The sequence below is a fragment of the Myotis nattereri genome (assembly GCF_964212035.1).
Source record: "Myotis nattereri genome assembly, chromosome: 1".
NCBI lineage: Eukaryota > Metazoa > Chordata > Mammalia > Chiroptera > Vespertilionidae > Myotis > Myotis nattereri.
The window spans coordinates 79,040,726-79,061,539 of NC_138075.1; the positions used below are offsets into that span (position 1 = coordinate 79,040,726).

Below are 20,814 nucleotides of genomic sequence, written 5' to 3' on the forward strand. Positions count from 1 at the left end.
TCTCCATGACAGGAAATGGCAGGACTGAGCATAAAATAAACAGGGTGAGTCAACACACCCTAACTCTCTCCCTTTCTTTTCCAGAAAGGTGGCAGTAATGGTGGTGGCCGCGGTGGCGGCAGCAGTAGCTCAGCAGCCTGAGACGCCTCTCCATTCTTTATTCAGTCCTAATAAGTTAGAGGGCGAGGACGGGGGCAGGGTCTCTTAGGTGAGGATGCTGCTGATGGAAGGCAGCAGCTCGGCCAGGTGCTCCAAGGTGCCCACTGTTTGGCACAGTGGGTTGCCCTGCAGGTTGAGGAGCACCAGCTTGGGGCAGGAGGCAACAGGCTGAAGTGCTGCAGGCTGCTGGAGACCTTGGGCAGGAGAGTCAAGGAAAGGTTGGCAGGTTCCCCCAGATCTGGTCTGCTCCTCTGTACCCATCACTGTTTTCCCTCAGAGCGGGGACTGCTGCCTGCCATCCTGGTTGGTGGGCATCTCACACACTTCCCTGGAGGGAGCAAGGCTCTGGGCGGGGACTGCAAACACCTGCCCACAGGGACCAGGCAAGAAGCACAGAGGAGGGCTGGGTGGGGCAGTAGAAGGAACGGTGGAGACTGTGGCCGAGGAGAAGGCTAGCCCTGGCTAGCGGCACCCATGTGTCAGCAGTGAACCAAGACTGCCGAGTGAAAGTGCAGTGAGGATAAAAACATGCTTTGTTAAAAATCATAGAAGGAAGGATACGGTTGTTGCACAGTAAGAGCTCCTGCAGCCGGGGCAGGTTAGTGACACCGTCCAGGGACTCTATGGCATTATCGCTGGCTTGCAGCACCTGAGGAGCAGGGAGGGGAGGGAAGACAAGGCAGGCAGGCAGGCAGCTATCGGCCTGAGACTGATACAAGCAACTGGGGAGCCCGGGGTGAACAGCTCACAGTGCATGGAAGAGCTCCTAGGGTCAGGCTGGGTGACAGAAGGGGGAAGGCAGGGGTCATCTGCAGGGGCTGGGGGGACTGGGCAGCCTTTGTAGGGCGGGCAGGCTTCTGAAGGAGAGGAAGGGAAACAGGACCACCAGGACAGTGATGGAGGAATGAATGCTTTACCTCAAGACAGCGCAGGGCAGCCAGGGCAGGGGGCAAGGCTCGGAGACGATTGTGCGACAGGTCAAGATGAGTGATCAACAGCAGCTGTTCCAGATGGCAGAGCACCGTCAGGTCCTGAGGAGACGGAATGATATACCCAACGGGGAGGGGCCTCAGCCATCATTTATGAGGCACTTGCCCTCTGTGCCCCACACAGGCCCTGAGGAGAGGATGGGGCAGGTGGGAAGCTTACCTTACAGCCCACCACAGTACATGCTACAAGTCAAGGACGTGGGACAGATGTGAGTGCTGTGGGCGACGTGGCCAGTGGAGTGAATAGAGTCGGGGCAGGTACAGGGGACAGAGGAGGGCGCTGGGGGAGACACAGACACTGGCAGGAGTGGGCCTGGTGAGTCCGGGGGGGTGGGTGGGGTGGGTTTGGTGGGAGCAGAGGTGGACTGCAGTGATGGGATCAAACTGATGTGTTGGGAAGATTGGATGGGAAGAACTTCAAATGGAGGAAAACCAGTCTGGACCGTTAGTTAGGAATCTCTGGGAACTGTTCAGGCTTTAGGTGCTGGCCTGTTCCAATGAGCAGAGAAAGAAATGTCCAGAAAGGCATCTGAGACTGAAGGCCGGACAGACAGGGCCTCAGCGGAAGCCCCGGAATGAATGGAAAAGCTGGCGAGGCCATGAGGAAGGGTGGGCCAGGGAATGAGGGCCCAGAGCAGGCACACGCACAGTCCATACCTTGTGGCTCAGGTGCAGCACGCGCACCTCTGCATACTCCATCTTGAGCACGCTGTTCTCCAGCAAGAACTTGCTGCGCAGGTCGTCCAGGTATGCTGCCCGCATTGGGTCCACAGCCTGGCGGAGGTGGGGCCGGCAAGGCCTTTGTGTCAGCTGCCTCCCTCCTGCCCACGGGGCCTCCCCCATGTCTGTTCCCGCAGGCCCGGCTTGCCTTGAGGGTCTGGAAGTACTGCAGTGTCTCCTTCTCATACAGGAGGGGGTCCAGCGCCCGCATCAGCAGGATGATGGTGAGCAGGCACCCTGAGGAGAGGGTGGGAAGAGGAGCATGTCTCCTGGACCCGCCTTTGCTCCCATACTATTTTTTTAAAATACATTTTATTGATTTTTTACCGAGAGGAAGGGAGAGGGATAGAGAGTTAGAAACATCGATCAGCTGCCTCCTGCACACTCCCCACTAGGGATGTGCCCGCAATCAAGGTACATGCCCTTGACTGGAATCGAACCTGGGACCCTTCAGTCCGCAGGCCGGTGCTCTATCCACCGAGCCAAACTGGTCAGGGCTGCTCCCAAACTACTGAGACCCTCCCTGCTCCCTGTCCCGCCAAGAGACACAGAAAGGGGCTCCCTGAGAGGAGCAGGATCTCAGGAAACAGGCCTCACATTTATTCTCGGGCTCCAGCTCCTGTAGCTCCTTACAGGATTTAAGCTCAGACTGTAGCACCGTGGACTTCTCTATCGACAGCTCACACCTGACGGTGGGCGGGGGTGGAGGTGGGGAAGGGATGATGGCCATAGCACTGGGGTCTGGGCCATCCCCCTCTCCAGGCTGAGACCATCTGCCCGAGAGCACCCTGCCTCCCATCCCCGTTGCCTGATGCCCAGAGCCCTTTCTTGTAGGCGTGCTTCCCTGTCATCACCTGAAGAGCTGCTCATCGGTGGCCGAGTCCCGGCACCAGCCCTCATGGTGGCCTGAAAGAAACAGTAGGTGGTAGGAGGGGAACACCCATGAGAGGAAGAGGGGGCAGGGGGCTGCTGCAGGTTGCGTCACCTTTTAAGAGCACACACTCCTTCTGGACATCGCCTGCTGTCCAAATGACACGAAATGTATGTTGGGGCAACTGGTCGTTGAGGGAGGCAGCGGGCAGGTCACAGAGCTGGGAGCACTGGGTCAAGGAAACCCCCAGCTGTACCACTTTTCTGACTGTCCCACCCCAGCCCTGCCTCAGCCCCCACTATGCCCCATCAATCCTGGGATACCCAGACAGGGCTGGGCCGGTTCCTGCCATCTGGAGTCCTCCACTCCACAGCCAGGGGTGATTCATCAACTAAGAGCAGCAAGGTCTCCATCCCAGAGTCCACCTGGTACAGGGGACAAAGAGAGACCCTGTCAGCCCAACAGCACGAAGCTCACAATCCACAATGTTCTCTGGCAAAAGCTATAGGACTCACCAAGAGGGGCCGGGAGAAGGAGACCGTCAGGCAGGCCTCATCCCGGCTCACGTGCAGGCAGCGCAGAGCATCCTGGGGGTCAGCTGGGGTGGAGAGATAGCTTCGGGTCTCCTGTAATCCTCTTCCATTCCTTCCAAGCCCTAAACACCCAGCCTCCTCCCCCACCGCTCACCTCGTCCCAGGAGCCAGCGGTGATAGAACCAGGCGCTCTGATCATTGGGGTCGGTGAAGAAGGCGTTCTGTACCAGCTCCAGCTCTGCAGAAGCCAAGGAGGCACAGGGCTGTGGCTAGGAGCCTGGTGGGATCCTGGCTGTCCCAGCATCCCACCCTCTCCTTGGAGTACCCCCAGTCCTCAGTTGCACTAGATGCTGGCTTTGTACAGTGGCTGTACACATCAGGTTTATTTTCCCCACTGGACACTCAAGCTCCCTTCTGTCAGGGGCTGAATGTTATGCACCCCCAGAGCCAGGCACGAAGTAGGTGCTCAACAAGCCCAAGCGCAGGCTCAGGAACAGGACTAGGCTGGAAGGGCAGCGCTGCAGTTCCTCCCCAGCACCCTGACCCTGCTTACCTTTGAGCAACACATCCTCAGGGAGGCGCCCCTGTGGTCCAGAGTCTGGCTGGGGATGAAGCTGGGGCAAGAGGCAGGAGCGGTAATGCCAGGAAGAGTAGTTGGAGAAGTTTCGAACAATGAGGCTGTCAGTGAAGGCAAGCTCCTCTGCAGGGGGCACAGCTGCCTGTGCAGCCACAAAACGCCGGTAGTCCCAGCAATGAACTGGGGGAAGGGGTTACAGCACAGCTCAGAAACAGGGCAAGAGGAACTCCCTGGCTCGTACCTCTGAAGTTCCCAAGGAAGACCTCTATGCATCCCATGCTGTTTGGCTCCATCATTCCTTTGCCATCAGCTTAGTGGGCCCATCCTGGTCATCCCTCCCCACTCTGGGCCTTACTGTGGCCCCAGTACCAGGATGTGGGGCAGGTGAGGGCTGTGGGGACAGAATCTGCAGGCACGTACAGTTCCTTTCATCAACCTCAAGAAAGCGGGCACACAACTCCAGCTCCCGCGCCCAGTTGGGCTCTGGCAGGCGGCTCAGCAGCCAGCAGCGATGGTGCCAGGTACCATAGGACTTGGGGTTCACCCTCAGGCAGCTCTCCAGGAAGCCCAGTTCTGCCTTCACCAGAGCGGCCAACTCCTCAGGGGACCTGCGCCCAGAGAGGAATAGGGATCAGGGCCCTCCAACACCCAATTTCAGCTCACCCCTGACTTTCTGCACCCATCCTCCACAGCCCTCTGGTTATGCCATTCCTACTCTACCGCTGGGCCCAGGCAGGGCAGGGGTAGGGCTAGTGTCATCTTCCCGGGGCCCTGAACCCCTACACACTTCTGAGCCTCCAGCCGCTGGAACACCTCGCGTCGACAGTTCCAGAGGGTAGCGAAGTCAGGATTGGCTCCCAGAATCTGGCTTGTCAGTTCCAGCACTGACTCATCCAGCTCGCCAGCCTGGCGCTGAGAAGATAGGTAGCAGGGTCAGAGATGGTATCATTCACCCACCACAGGGCTAAGTAACATAAACAGAACTACATTCCATAAATCCCATACAACAGGTAGTATGTAAAGCACTCCATGGGTTTACATGTATTCTCATTTAATTTCCACAAAAGCCTTATTGCAATTATTAGGCTTATCACAATCATGCGCCCCATTTTACAGATGAGAAAACCTGAGGCCCAAAGAGATTCGGTAATTTGCCCAAGGTCACACAGTATTAAGTGACAAAGCCCAGATATAGGTCCAGACAGTCTGATTCTGAGGCCCAGCTCTTGGCCTCTGATCTATACACTAGGAATGGCCACGTGGAGAGAGGGCTACTTCTGCGGGCCCCACCTTCTGGAAGACGGTCTGGGTGGCCGACCGGTAGAGCTTCAGCTTCTGTTCCCGTTCTAGCCTTTTGGCCTCGGCCTGCTCTTCCGAAGTCTTCACCTTCAGGCGCCCGTGCTACAGGGATGGGCGGGTTGGAAGGGAGCAGGCTGGCTTGCAGGGGCAGAGCCACCGAAAACCCACTGCAAAGCCCCAGGTTGACACAGGGAAATGGAGAGGCAAGGCCACTAGGGGCAAAGGCATGGGCGTGCTGAGGTGAGCGGCTGGGCTCAGGGTTCTCACCATGGTGTCGGCTCAGGGGCTCAGGGTTCAAGACCAGAGGGGTCCAGTGGCCGCCTGTGAAACCTGGGGGAAGAAGTGTCAATCATGGGAGCCCCGCCCCCGGTTGTCTCCCGGAAGCCGCACGCGGGCCTGGGCAGAGACCCCCCGGGGTGTAAAGTAAGGGGTTCCGGACGGCCATTGCACGTCCAGGAGGACTTGCCCACCGGACTGGGACTTGCACCGGTGCGGCCCTGCCTACAGCCCTACCCCCCGGGGCTAGATCCGAGCCCAGGCATGGAGGCGATCGGAACCAGTCCGCGCCGGGAGGCTCTGCCGCCCGCCCTCCCCACAGCTCCCAGGCGCTCCCGCCCCCCGCGGGCGGACCCACCTGCGCCGGGAGGCCGCTTGGGGGACTTGGAGCAGCGGCACCCGCCACCGAGCCCGGACGCTGGCTAGAGCGGCGCCCCGCCCCGGCTCCCCGAGGCGCAGCGCCCTCTGCAGGTCCGCGGAGGCCCGAGCTGAGTAGGTGGGCTCAGAAGGCGCGTGCGCGGGGTCCCACACCGCCAAGTCTTAGCCCTCCGGTGAGTACGAGTGCGCATGCGCGGCTGTCGCCTGCGCATGAGAGCAGCGGGCTCTGTGGTTCGTGTCAGCTACGCCAACAGCAATTCAGTCGAAGAGGTTTCTCTCCAGCAGAGAAACATGCCCACACCTCCTAGTTGCCAGATCTAATGGATGGAGTTTCCTGTCCTTATCTTCCATGACCTCTGCAGCATTTGACGCTACTGACTTCCTTCGACTTGACACTCTCTCCTGGTTTCTCCTCCAGCACCGTTGCCCCTCCCTTCTCCCCTAAAAGTTGGCGATCTTCAGGCCCTTTCCTCACCCCCTTTTCACTTTACATACCGTTACCAGGAGAACGTTCACAAATCAAGCCTTCACTGCTAGGAGTTGGAGCTCCCCAGAGCTCTGTCCTGGGCCCACCAGGTCTTCTGACCCCACTTTTCCTGGGTGACTTCACCCACACGCATGGCTTCAATTGCTACCCGTAAGCTGATGTTATTCCAACTTATATCTCCAACCCAGATGTCTTGCAAGCTTAACAGATTCAAAAGCCTACTAGATATTACATGGGTGTCCCAGAGACACCTCAAACCCCAAATGTCAAAAGGTATCATTGCCTCTCCTCCATCCAGGCTGAAGTTTGGCTTTTATGTTTCCCTATTATAGTGTGAATGGCACTATTCCCTCCACCACTTTTCCTTAATACGGTATCTCTTAAATACCATCTCTATTCCCACTGCACTAAGAATTTAAGCTCATTTCTTCCCTGGATTGTTGAATGTCTTTTCAATGTTCCCCCATCTCCACCTTGTCCCCTCTATGATCAGTTCATCCTCTGTGTTGCTGGATCAGTCGTTCTAAAATGCAGATTTGATCCTGTCACATTTCTGCCTAAAAGACTTCCATGTCTCCTGACAAATTTTCAGGACAGACTTTGGATCTCTCAGGTTAGCACAATAGGCCTTTTGGCACTTGGGCCTGCCCCTCTGGCCTCATGTCCTACCTGTCCTGTTAAAAAGTCTTCATCACAGCCGATTGCACTACTTGCAGTTTCCCAAACATATTAACCTATTCCCTCTTCTTGACCCTCCTTCCTTTCCTAGGTAACTCCTGTTCATCTTATAGATTCACCTCAAATGTCACCCCCAGGAAGTTCTCCAAAATACCCCAGCCTGATTTAGAAGACCTTCGTATGTGTTGTTAAAGATAGTGCTTATAGCCTGGCTGGTATGGCTCAGTCGTTGAGTGTTGATCCATGAATCAGGAAGTCACCCGTTCAATTCCCGCTCAGGTCACATGCCCAGGCTGTGGGCTTGATCCCCTGTAGGGGGCATGTAGGAGGCAGCCAATCGATGTTTCTCTCTCATCGATGTTTCTATCTCTATCCCTTTCCCTTCCTCTCTCTCTCAAATCAATAGAAACATTTTTTTTTTTAAAAGACAGTTCTTATGTACCCTGGGCCTACTTGGTTTGTACACCAGCCTTTCCTATCAGATTCAGAGTTCCTGGAGGACAGGAGCAATATGTTCAGTCTTGACTCTTCGATACCTAGCCCTAGTTCTTAGGAGTTATTGGATACTTATTTGAAAGAATGAACAAAACACCACAGAGGGTGAGGGCTGGCTTGGCTGGGCCTAATAGTGAGTACTGTTGGCATTTAGGGATGGGAGAATTTGTGTGGCCTGGACCAGTTCAGGAAGGTTTCCTGGTCGAGCCTTCATGGGGTTCAAGGTGACAATGTGTGTGTGTGTGTGTGTGATGTATTTTTGAGAAGTGTATGTCCATGTGACATATATATGTTTATAAATCACATTTGGGTAAGAAAGTATGGCTTTAAGTTCTTTATATTTCTTCCACACCATTTTTCAAAACAAGATATTTTTTACTGATTTCAGAGAGGAAGAGGGAGAGAGAGATAGAAACATCAGTGATGAGAGCGAATCATTGATCGGCTGCCTCCTGCACACCCCTTATTGGCATGTGCCCCTGACCTGAATCGAACCTGGGACCCTTCAGTCCACAGGCTGAAGCTCTATCCACTGAGCCAAACCAGGTAGGGCTTCCACACCTTTTAATAATACCTACCTGCTAGGGTTGGAGTGAAGAGGAAATAAAATAATGTATGTAAAGTGCTTAGAACAGTGCCTACACTGAGTGAGGGCTCAGTAAATAGTAATAGTAGTAATTTTCCAATTTTTGTGACAAATATGCAAGGAAATTGAGACTCAGAAAGATTAAGTATCTTGCTAAAGGTCACCAACATAGTGGCCAATTGGGACCTATGTCTGGTCTGGTCCAGCCCTCCCATATCACCAACAGCCATTTTTGGTCACCACCTGCTTTTGCTTCCTGCTCTATACACATGTGTACAGCCAGCTACCCGGGAAGACAGGTGCCAACAGGTGCAGATAGGCCAGGTATGGTCTTACATCATAGTCACGAAGAGAAGCGGAAAGGGGTGGGTGAAGGCTGAAACAGGCATGATATACTTTTTAGTAATCAGCAGTTTTAAAACTGGGAAAGTTGAGTCAACCAGGCTTAAGGAAGGAAGTGAGTGTTATGAACAAATCTGCTTCTGAGATTTGTAGGTAGGGCCTGTTTTTGGATAGAGAGGGCAGGAAAGGCATTTCAGGCATGTACTATGACAGGAAGGTGGGGAAGAGAAACCAAACAAACTTAGCTGGCTGGCAGATGGAAGGTGAGCCAAGTACCTTTAAGAACAGTGGAAGCAATGACAAGCCTCTTGCTTTAAGGCAAGATGAGCTGTCAGTAGTTATATTTAGCCTCCTGTGTAGGATAAGTGGGAAGCATGCAGGTGTCTCAGAGCTATGATCTCAATGATGTTTGAGGAAGGGATTTTACTGCCTTCTATGTAGAGAAAGGAATGAGCAATAAGTGAGTTTCGACGGAGCCCCAGACCTCTTATTAATGTACTCACTACATATGTGAAGTAGGTATTGTTATCCATATATCACAGGAGGAAACAACACATACAGTGGGTTCACAGAGGTTACGTTGCTTGCCCAAGGTCACACAGCTGGGAGGAAACACAACCAGAATTCAACCAAAGCCTGGGTCCCCGCCCACTGCATAGGTGGGAGCAGCCATTGCCAGAGGCTCAAACTTGAACTTCTTATGGCCTGGAATCACCTCCTGCCCTACCAATCCTTTCTCTACTCCTACTCCCCAACACACACACACACACAGACACACGCACGCATTTACAGTGCCTCTGGGACCCTGAGTCACAGACCAGAGATGGTTTGGAGGGAGGAAAGAGACCATGAGCCCTGGGTTAGGCCCTGGAGGCAGGCGAATAAGGAAGAGGCAGGTACCAGAGCTGTTTGGGGGCCTGGTGCAGTGTGTGGGGGTGTGTGCATTAATCAATTCAATCAGCTGGTAGGTATTTAGCATCAGAGCTGGGCCTGCGGGCCCAGGGATGCAGTGCCAGGCCCCAAAGACTCGGTCTCTGCCTTCCTGGAGCTCACAGCTCCGTGAAGAGTTGTGCTCGACTAGAGCTTTCTGGCTGTGGAAATGGTATCTGCACCGTCTCATGCGGTCTCCACGAGCCCCATGTGGGTGTTGAGCACTTGAAATGTGGCTAGCGCAACTGAGGAAGTGAGTTTTTAACTTCATTTAAATTTATTTATTTTTTATTTTATTTTTAAACGATATGTTTTTATTGATATTTTAGAGAGAGAGAGAGGAAGGGAGAGGGAGAGAGACATAGAAATATCGATGAGAGAGAAAGGTCATTGATCGGCTGCCTCCTCCACGCCCCCCACAGGGGATCGAGCCTGCAACCTGGACATGTGCCCTGACTGGGAATCGAGCTTGTGGCCTCTTGGTTCCTGGGTCAATGCTCAACTGCTGAGCTACACCGGCTGGGCTAAATTTATTTAAATTTAAATAGCTACATGGGGCTGGTGGCTAGTATTGGACAGGACAGGTCTCATGGGTGAGACAGACATGTCAGCATATAAGCTAGAGTAAGACGGGGGCCCATGGGGGCCCATGGAAGTGGCCCCTGACTCAGACTGAGGTTAAGAGGAGCTTGTTCTAGATCTGGTGATAGGTAATGGTTTACATTTTTCCTTTAACTCCTGATGCTCTTTCTCTTCCTGTAAAACTTGTCAGTGAGGTACACATAGACACTGAAAGTGCACAAATCGTAACTGTACAGATTTGATCCTCCGATTCTAAACTTTCCAGCCACAGGGCTGCAAAAGGGGGTTATCAGGTCCCAGAATCCAGGGAGTGGAGGTGAATGTCAGAGGGGGTCAGAAAACCCCTCCTCAGGGGCATTCAGGCAGACCCTGAAATCCAGATATAAGTCCCCACAACCTTGCTGGAAGGAGCCTGGAGTTGAGGAGGGGGCTCGTGAGAGGAGGGGATGGTGAGAGGAGGACTACTTTTTTTAAAAAAATATATTTTATTGATTTTTCACAGAGCGGAAGGGAGAGGGATAGAGAGTTAGAAACATCAATGAGAGAGGAACATCGACCAGCTGCCTCCTGCACACCTCCCACTGTGGATGTGCCCGCAACCAAGGTACATGCCCTTGGCTGGAACTGAACCTGGGACCCTCCAGTCCACAGGCCGACGCTCTACCCACCGAGCCAAACCGGTTAGGGCAGGACTACTTTTTTAGAATATATTTTTACTGATTTCAGAGAGGAAGGAAGAAGGAGAGAGAGATAGAAACATCAATGATGAGAGAGAATCATTGATTGGCTGCTTCTTGCACACCCTACACTGGGAAGCAAGTCTGCAACCTGGGCATGTGCCCTGACCTGAATCAAACCATGACCTCCTGGTTCATCGGTCGATGCTCAACCATGGAGCCACACTGGCCAGCCAGAGAGGAGGACTATTTTTGAGGAACAGTAGACGGGACTTGGTAGCAGTTGGGACTGAAATCTAGGGGCAAAGGTGACTTTGAAGCAGATCTGCAGGCAGAAGAGCTTCTGGAACATGGGTGGGGGCAGGGAGTGTTAGGTGAGAAGAGAAAGGCTACTTCTAACATGTTTGGTTTGCTGTGGAGCTGTCCTGAGGCAGCAAGAAATAACTTGCCTGCAGAGGGGTGGGGGTGGGGGGGCAGAAGGTGTCAGTGTGGGGGCCAGTAGTACTTATACCCATTGGGAAGGGGCACTCCAGGAGGGGGAGATGAGGGAACCCACAAACAAGCTGTGGTAGAGTCATGGCGAGGGCTGGACAAGGGTGCAGGGCGGAAAAGCCTCAACGGGGGAGCAAAGGAAGAAATGGACTCTGAAGAGAGGACCTTTAACAATATTACTTAGAAATAATAGGAGAACCAAGATGGCGACATAGGTAAACACCGGAGATTGCTACACCCACTTCAAAAATACAACTAAAAGACAGACCAGACATCACCCAGAACCACAGGAAAGCTGGCTGAGGGGAAATTCTTCAACTAGAAGGAAAGAGAACAGCATACAGAGACTCAGAGGAGGCACAGTGCGGAAAATACAAAGGTGCAGAGGTGGCTGAGGGCGCGGTTGTCGTTTTCAATCGGGAGGGAGGCTCAGGCCCTGAGCTCCAGTTCTGGGCAAGTCTCTAGGGACCCAGACTCAAACGGGAGAAGCGGGACTGTCTGCATCTATCAACAAGTGAATCTAAGAATCAAGTGAATAAATAATCTGATGAACAGAATGAACTGTTGATTATAATAGCATCAGGGACATAGAAAGGGAATGGACTGACTATTCTTGCGGGGGAAGGGGGTGTGGGAGATGCGGGAAGAGACTGGACAAAAATCGTGCACCTATGGATGAGGACAGTGGGTGGGGAGTGAGGGCGGAGGGTGGGGTGGGAACTGGAAGGAGGGGAGTTATGGGTGGAAAAAAAGAGGAACAAATGTAATAATCTGAACAATAAAGATTTAATAAAGTGAAAAAAAATAATAATGACTGATGCTTTATAGTCTTGATGAGGAGAAACTGAGGTTCTGACCAAGATCATGCAACTCATAAGCAATGGAGCTGGTCTCACGTCCTGGCGGTCCGATTCCAGAAGACACACCCTCACACACTTTCCCTCCAGCCTCGCGTTGCCCACCAGTGTCCGCTGTACCTGGCAAGGACAGTGTGGAGGAGGGTGAAAGGAGAATGGAGATGCCTCAGACCACCAGGAAGCTGGGGTGGGTGTGCTGGAGGGTTTGGTGGGGAGGGAGCCAGCAAGGGGAACTTGGGCCCGATGGTCCAGATCTTCTTGGAGCCCTAGATCAGCAGGCTATCACATGACCAGCGCTCAGCTGCCTGTATGTGGACAGCCAGGCACCTGAGGGGAAATCAATGTTGGGTAAGTCTGAGGGGCAGCCTAAGTTGTGGTAAAAGAACTGTAAGTTGCAAGAGCCGCACAAGGCCTGGGTGGAAGTGCCCACTTCTTATCTCTTGTAACAGGGGCCCACCTCTGCCCCAGCTCCTGACTCTGTAACCCTGACCTCCGAGAACAGGATGCTAGAGCTGGCGAGGGCTTGACAGATCATCTGGCCCCTGCTCATTTCCCAGCGGCCCTGCAGTGGAAAAACTGTTTCCCACCTTTGTAGGGAAAACCCAGTTCTTCCTTGCCACGAGGCTTTCACCACTGGGTCTCCTTTACTACCCACACAGAACACTTCACTTCTTTTTCTTTCTTTTTTTTAAATAAATCTTTATTGTTCAGATTATTACAGTTGTTCCCCCTTTTTCCCCCCATAGCTCCCACCCCACCCTCTGCCCTTACCCCCCCACTGTCCTCATCCATAGGTGTACGCTTTTTGTTGCTGGGTCAAAGGTCATACACATGGAAAATGTAGCTATTTCCATCCGTGACGTGTCCCTGTGTTCGGAAAGTTCTCTCACAACTTGTTCACGCTCTACTCAGAAAGGGTATGGAGACACGTAACAGCTTTAAAAAAAAATAATTTGTCCTCTTATGTTTAAAATGAGGATTTCGCTACCACAAGTGAGGAGAAAACAACACTACAGCTGCTCTCGCCCTTCTCGCCCTTCGGGTGATAGTTGTGTGTGGGGCTGCGCGCTGGTTCGTGGGTCGTCGAAGCCTCACAGGGGCCGTTTCAGCCTCACAGGGACCATCTCAGCCCCACAGGGACCGTCTCAGCCCCACATGGACCGTCTCAGCCTCACAGGGACCATCTCAGCCCCACAGGGACCATCTCAGCCCCACAGGGACCATCTCAGCCTCACAGGGACCGTCTCAGCCTCACAGGGACCGTCTCAGAACACTTCACTTCTGACACCCTGGTCACCAAATGTGTGGAGGTTTTTCCCCACAGCAAGCAATTCTCTGTGACACCCGCTGGGTGTCCTACAATTTAACTGCCTACCTGGAGGTAGCATCAGAACCCACAGGTTAAGGGCTCAGTACCACAAGGGTACTATTCTCCCCCCCCCTTCCTCCCCAGGTACTTCAGATCCCAATTAAAGGCCCAAGTTATCACCTGTGCCTCTGACCAACGGGCTATAGATTGGAGGGGGGGCCCCCCTCCTTGAGTCCGATTAATTTGCTAGAGCGGCTCACAGAACTTAGGGAAACACTTGTGTTTACCAGTTTATTATAAAAGGATATGATAGCCCTGGCTGGTGTGGCTCGGTTGGTTGGGCATCGCCCCTGCACTGAAAGGTTGCCGGTTAGATTCCTGGTCAGGCCACGTGCCCCGGTTGCAGTCTCCATCCCAGGTAGGGAGTGTGCAGAAGGCAGCTGATCGATGTCGTGCTCTCATGTCGATGTTTCTCTCTTTCTAAAAGAATCCATAAAAACAATTTTTAAAAAAAGGATATGCTAAAGGATACAGACGAACAGCCAGATGAAGAGATGCATAGGGTGAGGTCTGGGAGGGTCCTGAGAACAGGAGCTCTGTCCCCATAGAGTTGAGGCGCGTCACATTCCGGATGTGATGTGTTTGCCGACCTGGGGGCTCTCCGAACCCCATGCACTGGGGTTGTATGGAGGCTTCATGCGTAGGCATGATCAACTATAACTCCATTTCCAGCCACTATGCCCTCTCTGGCGGATGCAAGGTGGAGCTAAGCATGCCAAGCTTCTACTAATGGCTTGGTCCCCATGCCACTGGCAACCAGTCCCCATCCAGAAGCTCCCCAGGAGCCCCCCAGAATTGCCTCATTAGAACAAAAGATGCTCCCAGTGCTCTTATCATTTAGTCAATTACAAGGCTTTTAGGGGCTCTGTGCCAGGAACTGGGTACAAAAGACCAAATATATATTTCTTATAAATCACAATATCCCACGCTCATGAAATCGATATACATGGTGGCAGAGTCAGGGCTAGAAACCAGGTTCCCCAATGATTATCGCAGTGCTTCTGCACCCATCGGCTCCATCTCAGGAGAAGTTTAGGAACAAAAGGGTGACCTGTGGGTGGGATGATAGGACAGTAGATATAGTTATAACTGATAGGACATTCACCTCCAAATAAAGTTGATTAATGTGCTTAGGAAATTCCCTAGATGATCATATAGGTGCCATTCCAATATTTGAAAACAACTAACACATGGCTGGGAGAAATGCTGGGTGATGGGACCTGATCTAAACATAATTTGAGAGGCCAGATTTGCCCAGATGGTATTGACTATGGATAGAGGTAGAGTCTGGGGCTTTGGTCCCCAAATAATCATCTGCATAAGAGCAAGGTTTGTGGGAGGTGGGATAACACTGGTGTGTATAGACGGAGATTCTGTTTGGCACACGGCTGGTCAGACTCGATCCTGTGATTTGCTTGCCAGAAGCACTGACATGGCTTTGAGCTGCGTGGAGAGAGCTGTAGGACCCAGAACGATGGCGCCCATAGGCCCCAGATCTGTGATGGGCAGGCCCTGTTGGGAGGGTAAGGTCTATTTTAAGAGGATAGGGACAAACTTCAGGGTCCAGAGGGAGAAATCAGGCTGGTGAGGAGAGCCCATGCCCAGAAGGAGGACATAGAGATGTTGAACTGGGGGACAGGACTCACGGGGCAGGTGATAGTGGTCTTCACACTCCTGAAGGACTACTAGCTGGAACAGAAAGTACATTGATTCTGTGTATCTGAGAGCAAATAACAAAGACCAGTGAGTGGATATAGACTCATGAGGAAAGACTTTCTAATAATTAAAGCTGTCCAAAGGTGGAATGCACCTCAATGAGTGGTGGTGAGCTCACCATCACGGGAGGTAATCAAGCATGTGTTGGTCAACCAATTTGTGAGAATGTGTTAGAGGGCATTCAAGGATCAGAGTCTCCCTACTCCAAAGTTCTGCAAGGTTTTGATTTTGGGGATGGACCAAGGACCAAAATAACTCAAAGTGCGAGAAGATTCTTTATACCATTAATCGCCAACCAGTGGTCCGCAAGGTCTGAAAGGTTGGTGACCGCTGGTTTAAGGAAACCTTAGGGAAACCTTTGGAGCAGCGGTCACCAACCAGTGGTCTGTGAGGTCCAAAAGGTGGGCAACCGCTGCTCTACACTGCCTGTCCCCCAGGGTTCCTTGGGAACTTATTCTGAATGTTTGGATTTTTTCTCTCCTCCCTGCTCTCCAGTTTCTTCTGCCAGGCTGGGGAAAGTCCTCAGTGGCCAGCGGTGCCACCTTGTGCTCATAGCACACTTCTTGGCTGGGGAAGAGGAAGGAATAGGCTGGCTGCTGAGAGGGGAGGGCGGGGCCCCAAGGCGGGGCCCCAAAGAAGGGCCGCAGAGGGAAAGTCCCCACAATAGAGCATCTGCTCTTACCCAGCGAGGTGGGTGCTGACTCAGGTTGGCATCTCTGAGTAAGGAGATGCCGGAAAAGCAACCAGGCAGTGAGGCTGAAAATCTGGTAAAACTTCTTGAGCCAGGGCTGGAGCCTCTGTTACAGGAGTCAGGCACCGCACTGTGGGTTTTGAAGATGACAGTGTTGCCTTAAAATTGCTGAGAGCACTGGTGGGCTGGGAACATGGCCAAAAAGCTTGCTGCTGGCCCAGCTGGAGTAGCAACCACTGCTGCACACCTCCGGGGACACTTTGAGTCTAGGGAATACACAATGTGAGTGGTGCCAGCAGACAGCAGCCCTGAGGTTCTGTGCCCACGTGAGAAACAAAAGCCGTAGGACAAAGTGAGACTGTGGGGCCTGGGGTAGGCAGGGGAGCTCTGGCTGGTAGATGAGCACAGGGGACAAAGGACCAGTCCAGGAAGGAAGAGCTCTCCGCTGGAGGAGGACCCAGCCTCTACCCCTTCCCTGTTCCATTCATCCATTCACCATCTGGGGGCTGAGTGCCCTCTGTCCTGAACACGGTGCTGGGCCTGGGGGCCGTGGCTGTGAGCCAAGCACAGACATAGGCCTTGCCCTCATGGAGCTTATGGTCCGGAGCAGGGCTGTCCGATAGAACTTTCTGGATGATGGAAATAGTGCCCAGAAGTAGCCAAGCCTGCATCTGGGGTGGGGGAGGTTTCCTAGGGAAGTGAGCTTAGAGCTGGGGCCTAAACGGAGGGGAGGAGCCCTGGCTTGTCCTCCGTGCCTCTCCAGCATTGGGGCCTGCAGTGCCTGCATTCAAGCTCACTCCATGGTGTGCAACACCCCCTTTCCAAGCAGTCTCAGCCGGCTGCGGACTACCCAAGGAGGCTTGTTTGACTGCACCTCCCCTCCCCTGGCCTGGTGTCTGCACCAGGGTGGTTGCTCAACAAACATTTACATAATTCAGCCAATCACCAAGCAATAGGCATTGAGCACCAATAACAGCTCACTCTACAGCAGTGACCGGACTGCCAAGGCCCCAGCTCTCACAGAGCTTCCACACTTGAGTCAGGGATACAGACTCTGTAGAAGCAAGTGTATACAACAGATAATTTCAGAGCGTCATAAGGGCCCCGAGGAATTGAAACAGGGTATTGAGATAGTGTCACTTTTGTTATTGGTGGTGTTGGGGTGTCCTGGGAAAGAATGAATGAGTGAATGAGTGAATAAATGAATGATAAGAATGGAGGCCAAAGAAAGGTACACTGCACCCCTAGGCTGAGTGGGGATTAGGAGGGAAAGCTGGGGACTCTTAGATCCCAGGGTGGGGCGCTTGGGGTGAGGTGGAGAGGGAGTGGACAGGGGACGGGTGGAACCTTAAAATTCAGTGAAGAAGGAGAACACCTGGAGTTGCTGACTCTATGTCCCCTTTGCACCCAATCATGACTCAGGCTTGAGCTCCGAGAGGAGGGGTGGGGCAGGGAGGACCTAGAGTTGAGGTTCAGGGAGCTTGCCTTAGTTTCCCCACCTGTAAGAGAGTACTTACATGATGTGGCAGATGAATAAGGATTAAGTAAGACCTAGAAAGAGTGTTTAGGTCATTGCTGGCGCTCAGCAAACACGAATTCCCTCAGTCTTGCAACATTGCGAGCCTCTGGCTGGCTCACCGTGTTCCAGTGACGAGAAACAGCCCACAGACCAGTCACCCTTGCTTCCTCTTGCACAAGCCCCTCTGCGGATGGTGGGGTATTGTCTGCTTTGCTTGTTTCTTCTGGAACCACCTCTTCAAGGAAGGGGGAGCCAAGGGCAGGGGCATATGTGTTCAGACACGCTAATGTCTGAGAAATGAAATAGAGCTGATCCACTTCCTTCCTCGGCCTCCGTTTCTAAGGGTTTAAGGAGGGTTCCTTTTGTCCCCCAGATTCCCACCCAGCACAGGGGGCTTCCAGTTCCTCTCCTCTTCTGGCACACAAGTCCAGGCAGGCTGTGGCTTGTTGACCTTGCTGGGGGGAGCCTGCTTGGGCCCTGGCTAGAGACAGGACAGACCGAGACGGGCAAGGATGCCCTTATTTCCTGGAGACAGGAGCTGAGACAGAGGTGAGGTTTTGCAGAGAAAGGCAGGGATTAGAATGTGGTAACACTCCCAGGAAGGTGGAACCTGAAAGGAACAAGAGTTGTGTGTGACCTGGCGGGCAGCCTGGCCGCACTGACGCCTCCTGCTCCTGTGAGTCCCACCCAGGGTCTCACCGTGGTTGGCTAATTGTTTTGTGATGATGACTGAGCTGGGCCCTTGTTTTATAAGGCTGGCCTGTGCCTGTCCGCCTGCCATGCCTAGGGCACAGCAGGAGGCTGCAACAAAGGCAGGCTGATGAGGAGATGGAGGGGGAGGGGGAAGATCCTGTGGAGAGGTGGGGCTAGAGGGCCAGTGAGGGTGGGCACAGGGGCCAAGAGGAACCGTGGCAGGACGGGAGGCCTGAGAGGGCACAGGCAGAAAGGTCCGGGGAGGACACTCTGTGGAGTAGTCGACCAACTTGGGGGTAAGGACCAGGGACAAGAGTGATGGGGGGCAGGCTGTGGCAAAGTGACTTCTGAGATACGGTGGGGGTCCTCCCCAGGGATGGGGAGGCCAAGAAGCTGAAGGGACATCATTCAACATCTCAGAGACCGTGTCAAGGCCTTTGGGGGCCATGGTGGGTAGCAGCCAGGATGGGGAAGGAGAAAGGACAGGTGTGGGCCCAATCACCTCACCTGCATTTGTCTATTGGTAGCACTAGTTGTCTTGCCTCTGAGTTGGAGACTGGGCACTCAAGGGCAGGGATAGGAGGGGACTTTTCACTATTTTTCACTGTACACTCTTCTATACCTTTTAGATTCTGAGCCACATAAATATGTGACCTTTAAAAAAATGTAAATTAAAAATGCAGCCCTAGCAGGTTTGGCTCAGTGAATAGAGCATTGGCCTGTGGACTGAAAGGTGCCAGGTTTGATTCCGGTTAAGGGCACATGCTCAGGTTATGGGATTGATCCCCGGGGGGGGGGGGGGGGGGGAAGGGGGGGGCATGTAGGAGGCAGTCGATCAATCATTTTCTCATCATTGATGTTTCTATCTCTCTCTCCCTCTCCTTTCCTCTCTGATTAAAAATATAAAGAAAAAATGCAAAAATGCAAATAAAGCCTTGGCTGGCTTTGCTCTGTGGTTAGAGCACCAGCTTGCTCACCAAAGGGCATGCACCTGGGTTGCACTTTCAATCCCCAGCTCCTGCTGGGGAGCGTGCAGGAGGCAACCAATGATGTTTCTCTCTCACTCTCTCCCCCTTCTTTCCACTTTCTCTGAAAATCAATGGAAAAAATATCCTCGAGTGAGGATTAAAAATAAATTTTTTAAAAAAGAGCAAATAAAAATTCTCTTCTCACTCCCTTCCTGGGATCCTTTGGGGGACTGGTCATCTTCTGGGGACTGGCCACACTGGAGAGGGGAGGGGCTGCCTGCACCTCAGCCAGCTCCTCAGTGTCCCACTCAGGCAAGCTGGCATCTCCTTCACAGCTCAGGTACGTTCTTTCTTTCTCTGTGCCTGCTGCTGCTTTCGTGGTTCCCCATGCCAGTGGTAACGCCACAGCAGTCCGGCTATTATAGCTTCACTTCCCTTCCCACAGGCCCCAGTCTGTTGACTCTGCCTCTTGCCATGTCTCCTTAGCCCACACCTCCACTACCATCACATCCTGAATATGGCATGTTGGCTCTTCTGATGCCTGCCGCCCCTGGTTTAACCTCCCCATACCTCAGTCCCAGTGAGCTTCCTAAATACAAATCTTATCACACTGCGCTGCTGCTTAAATCCTCCCGAAGCCGACAGCGTTAGTGCTCTGCCCACATCCCCCTGGATGCCTCTCTCCATTTTCTGTGCATGACACTCCCTCAGTGTGCTTTCAAGGTTGACACCTTCGGTTCTTGGAGGATTGCTCTTGGCCTCCTGGAGCTCCTCTACCCCCTGGGCCACAGCATAACCAGTGACTGCCCCAGGCTGGGCTGCCCTGAGGCCTTACACTCCAGAGCTGTTTGGGTGACTGGCTTGCTTATCGGCCCACAGCCCTCACTCACCCACTGGGAGTACTTCTGTAATAGTACGTCACTCAGCATCTAAGATGAATCCCTCGCCCCGGCTGGTTTGGTTCAGGGGCTAGAGGGTCAGCCTGCGGACTGAAGGGTCCCAAGTTTGATTCCGATCAAGGGCACATGCCTGGGTTGTGGGCTTGATCCCCAGTAGGGGGTGTGCAGGAGGCAGCCGATCAATGATTCTCTCTCATCATTGATGTTTCTCTCTCTCTCTCCCTTTCCCTTCCTCTCTGAAGGGAAATATTAATGGCTTTAATGGTGGCTGTGGAAGGGTGGAGAAGATCCCGAGGTCCTTATTCTTCTTACTATAGCATATAGGCAACTGCCTCTTCCCTCACAAACCTTGGGGGATAACAGGAATTTTTTTTCCCCACTGCTTGTCAAATGATCTTTAATTGAAACATTTTCCTTTGTAGTTCTTAACTAGCGGGACATTCCACTGCACCACTGTTGATACCATCTATGATGTCATGAGGGTGGCGGCCATCAACATTGCAGCCCTCCAACTGGGCAGTCCCCAGGATCTCTTTAATGGTTCCAGAGAGTTCTCTAGCTAAAGATCAGTGCTGTATCTGTTGGGCAATGCTGACAATCTCATCAAAAGTGATATTTCCACTGTGCTTAATGTTTTTTTGCTTCTTTCTGTCCCTTGGTGGTGCTTTGAGGGCTTTGATGATCCGGACAGAGGCAGAAGGCACTACTTCAGTCCAGGCCTGTTCTGAATGGTCAGTTTCACTGTAATCCTCAGACCCTTCCTATCACCGGTTGCTTTGGCGATGTCATCACCAACCTTTTTTGGAGACAGGCCCAGGGGGCCGATCTTGGGGGCCAGGGCGGACGTGGCACCCACTTCCCCACCGGTGCACCTCAGAGATACGACTTTGATTTCGTTGGGGTCGAACTTTGGCGGCATGGTGGAGACAGCTGGTGTCGGATGAACCCGGATTCAGGACGACCAAAGAAAGCTGCACCTGAGCCTCCTCTGAGCCGAAAGCCGAAAGGCAGTAACAGGAATTTAAAGTTGT

The 20,814-nt window shown here is 53.0% G+C and overlaps 1 protein-coding gene and 1 pseudogene across 3 annotated transcripts; both read right to left on the bottom strand.

Annotated features, from left to right (window-relative positions):
• Positions 1-130: 130 nt before the first annotated feature.
• On the bottom strand, positions 131-6,007 carry RABGGTA (Rab geranylgeranyltransferase subunit alpha). Of its 2 annotated transcripts, none has more exons than XM_081107004.1 (17): positions 5,783-6,007; positions 5,416-5,478; positions 5,140-5,250; positions 4,637-4,761; positions 4,270-4,457; positions 3,826-4,029; positions 3,427-3,510; positions 3,255-3,337; positions 3,063-3,164; positions 2,854-2,959; positions 2,723-2,774; positions 2,466-2,554; positions 2,017-2,105; positions 1,806-1,922; positions 1,077-1,190; positions 721-808; positions 131-353 (listed from the first exon to the last, which is right to left on the bottom strand). In XM_081107004.1, the coding sequence occupies exons 2-17, from the start codon at positions 5,416-5,418 to the stop codon at positions 205-207; spliced, it is 1,704 nt and encodes a 567-aa protein (XP_080963130.1). In that variant the 5' UTR covers positions 5,419-5,478; positions 5,783-6,007; the 3' UTR covers positions 131-204. The 2 variants fall into 2 exon arrangements, with proteins under 2 accessions (XP_080963130.1, XP_080963131.1); XM_081107005.1 differs by lacking the exon at positions 5,783-6,007 and adding an exon at positions 5,662-5,742.
• A 14,201-nt stretch (positions 6,008-20,208) lies between these two features.
• Positions 20,209-20,702, bottom strand: LOC308529552 (large ribosomal subunit protein uL11-like; annotated as a pseudogene). Its single transcript has one exon. The product of its transcript is annotated as a large ribosomal subunit protein uL11-like (transcript).
• Positions 20,703-20,814: the final 112 nt, after the last annotated feature.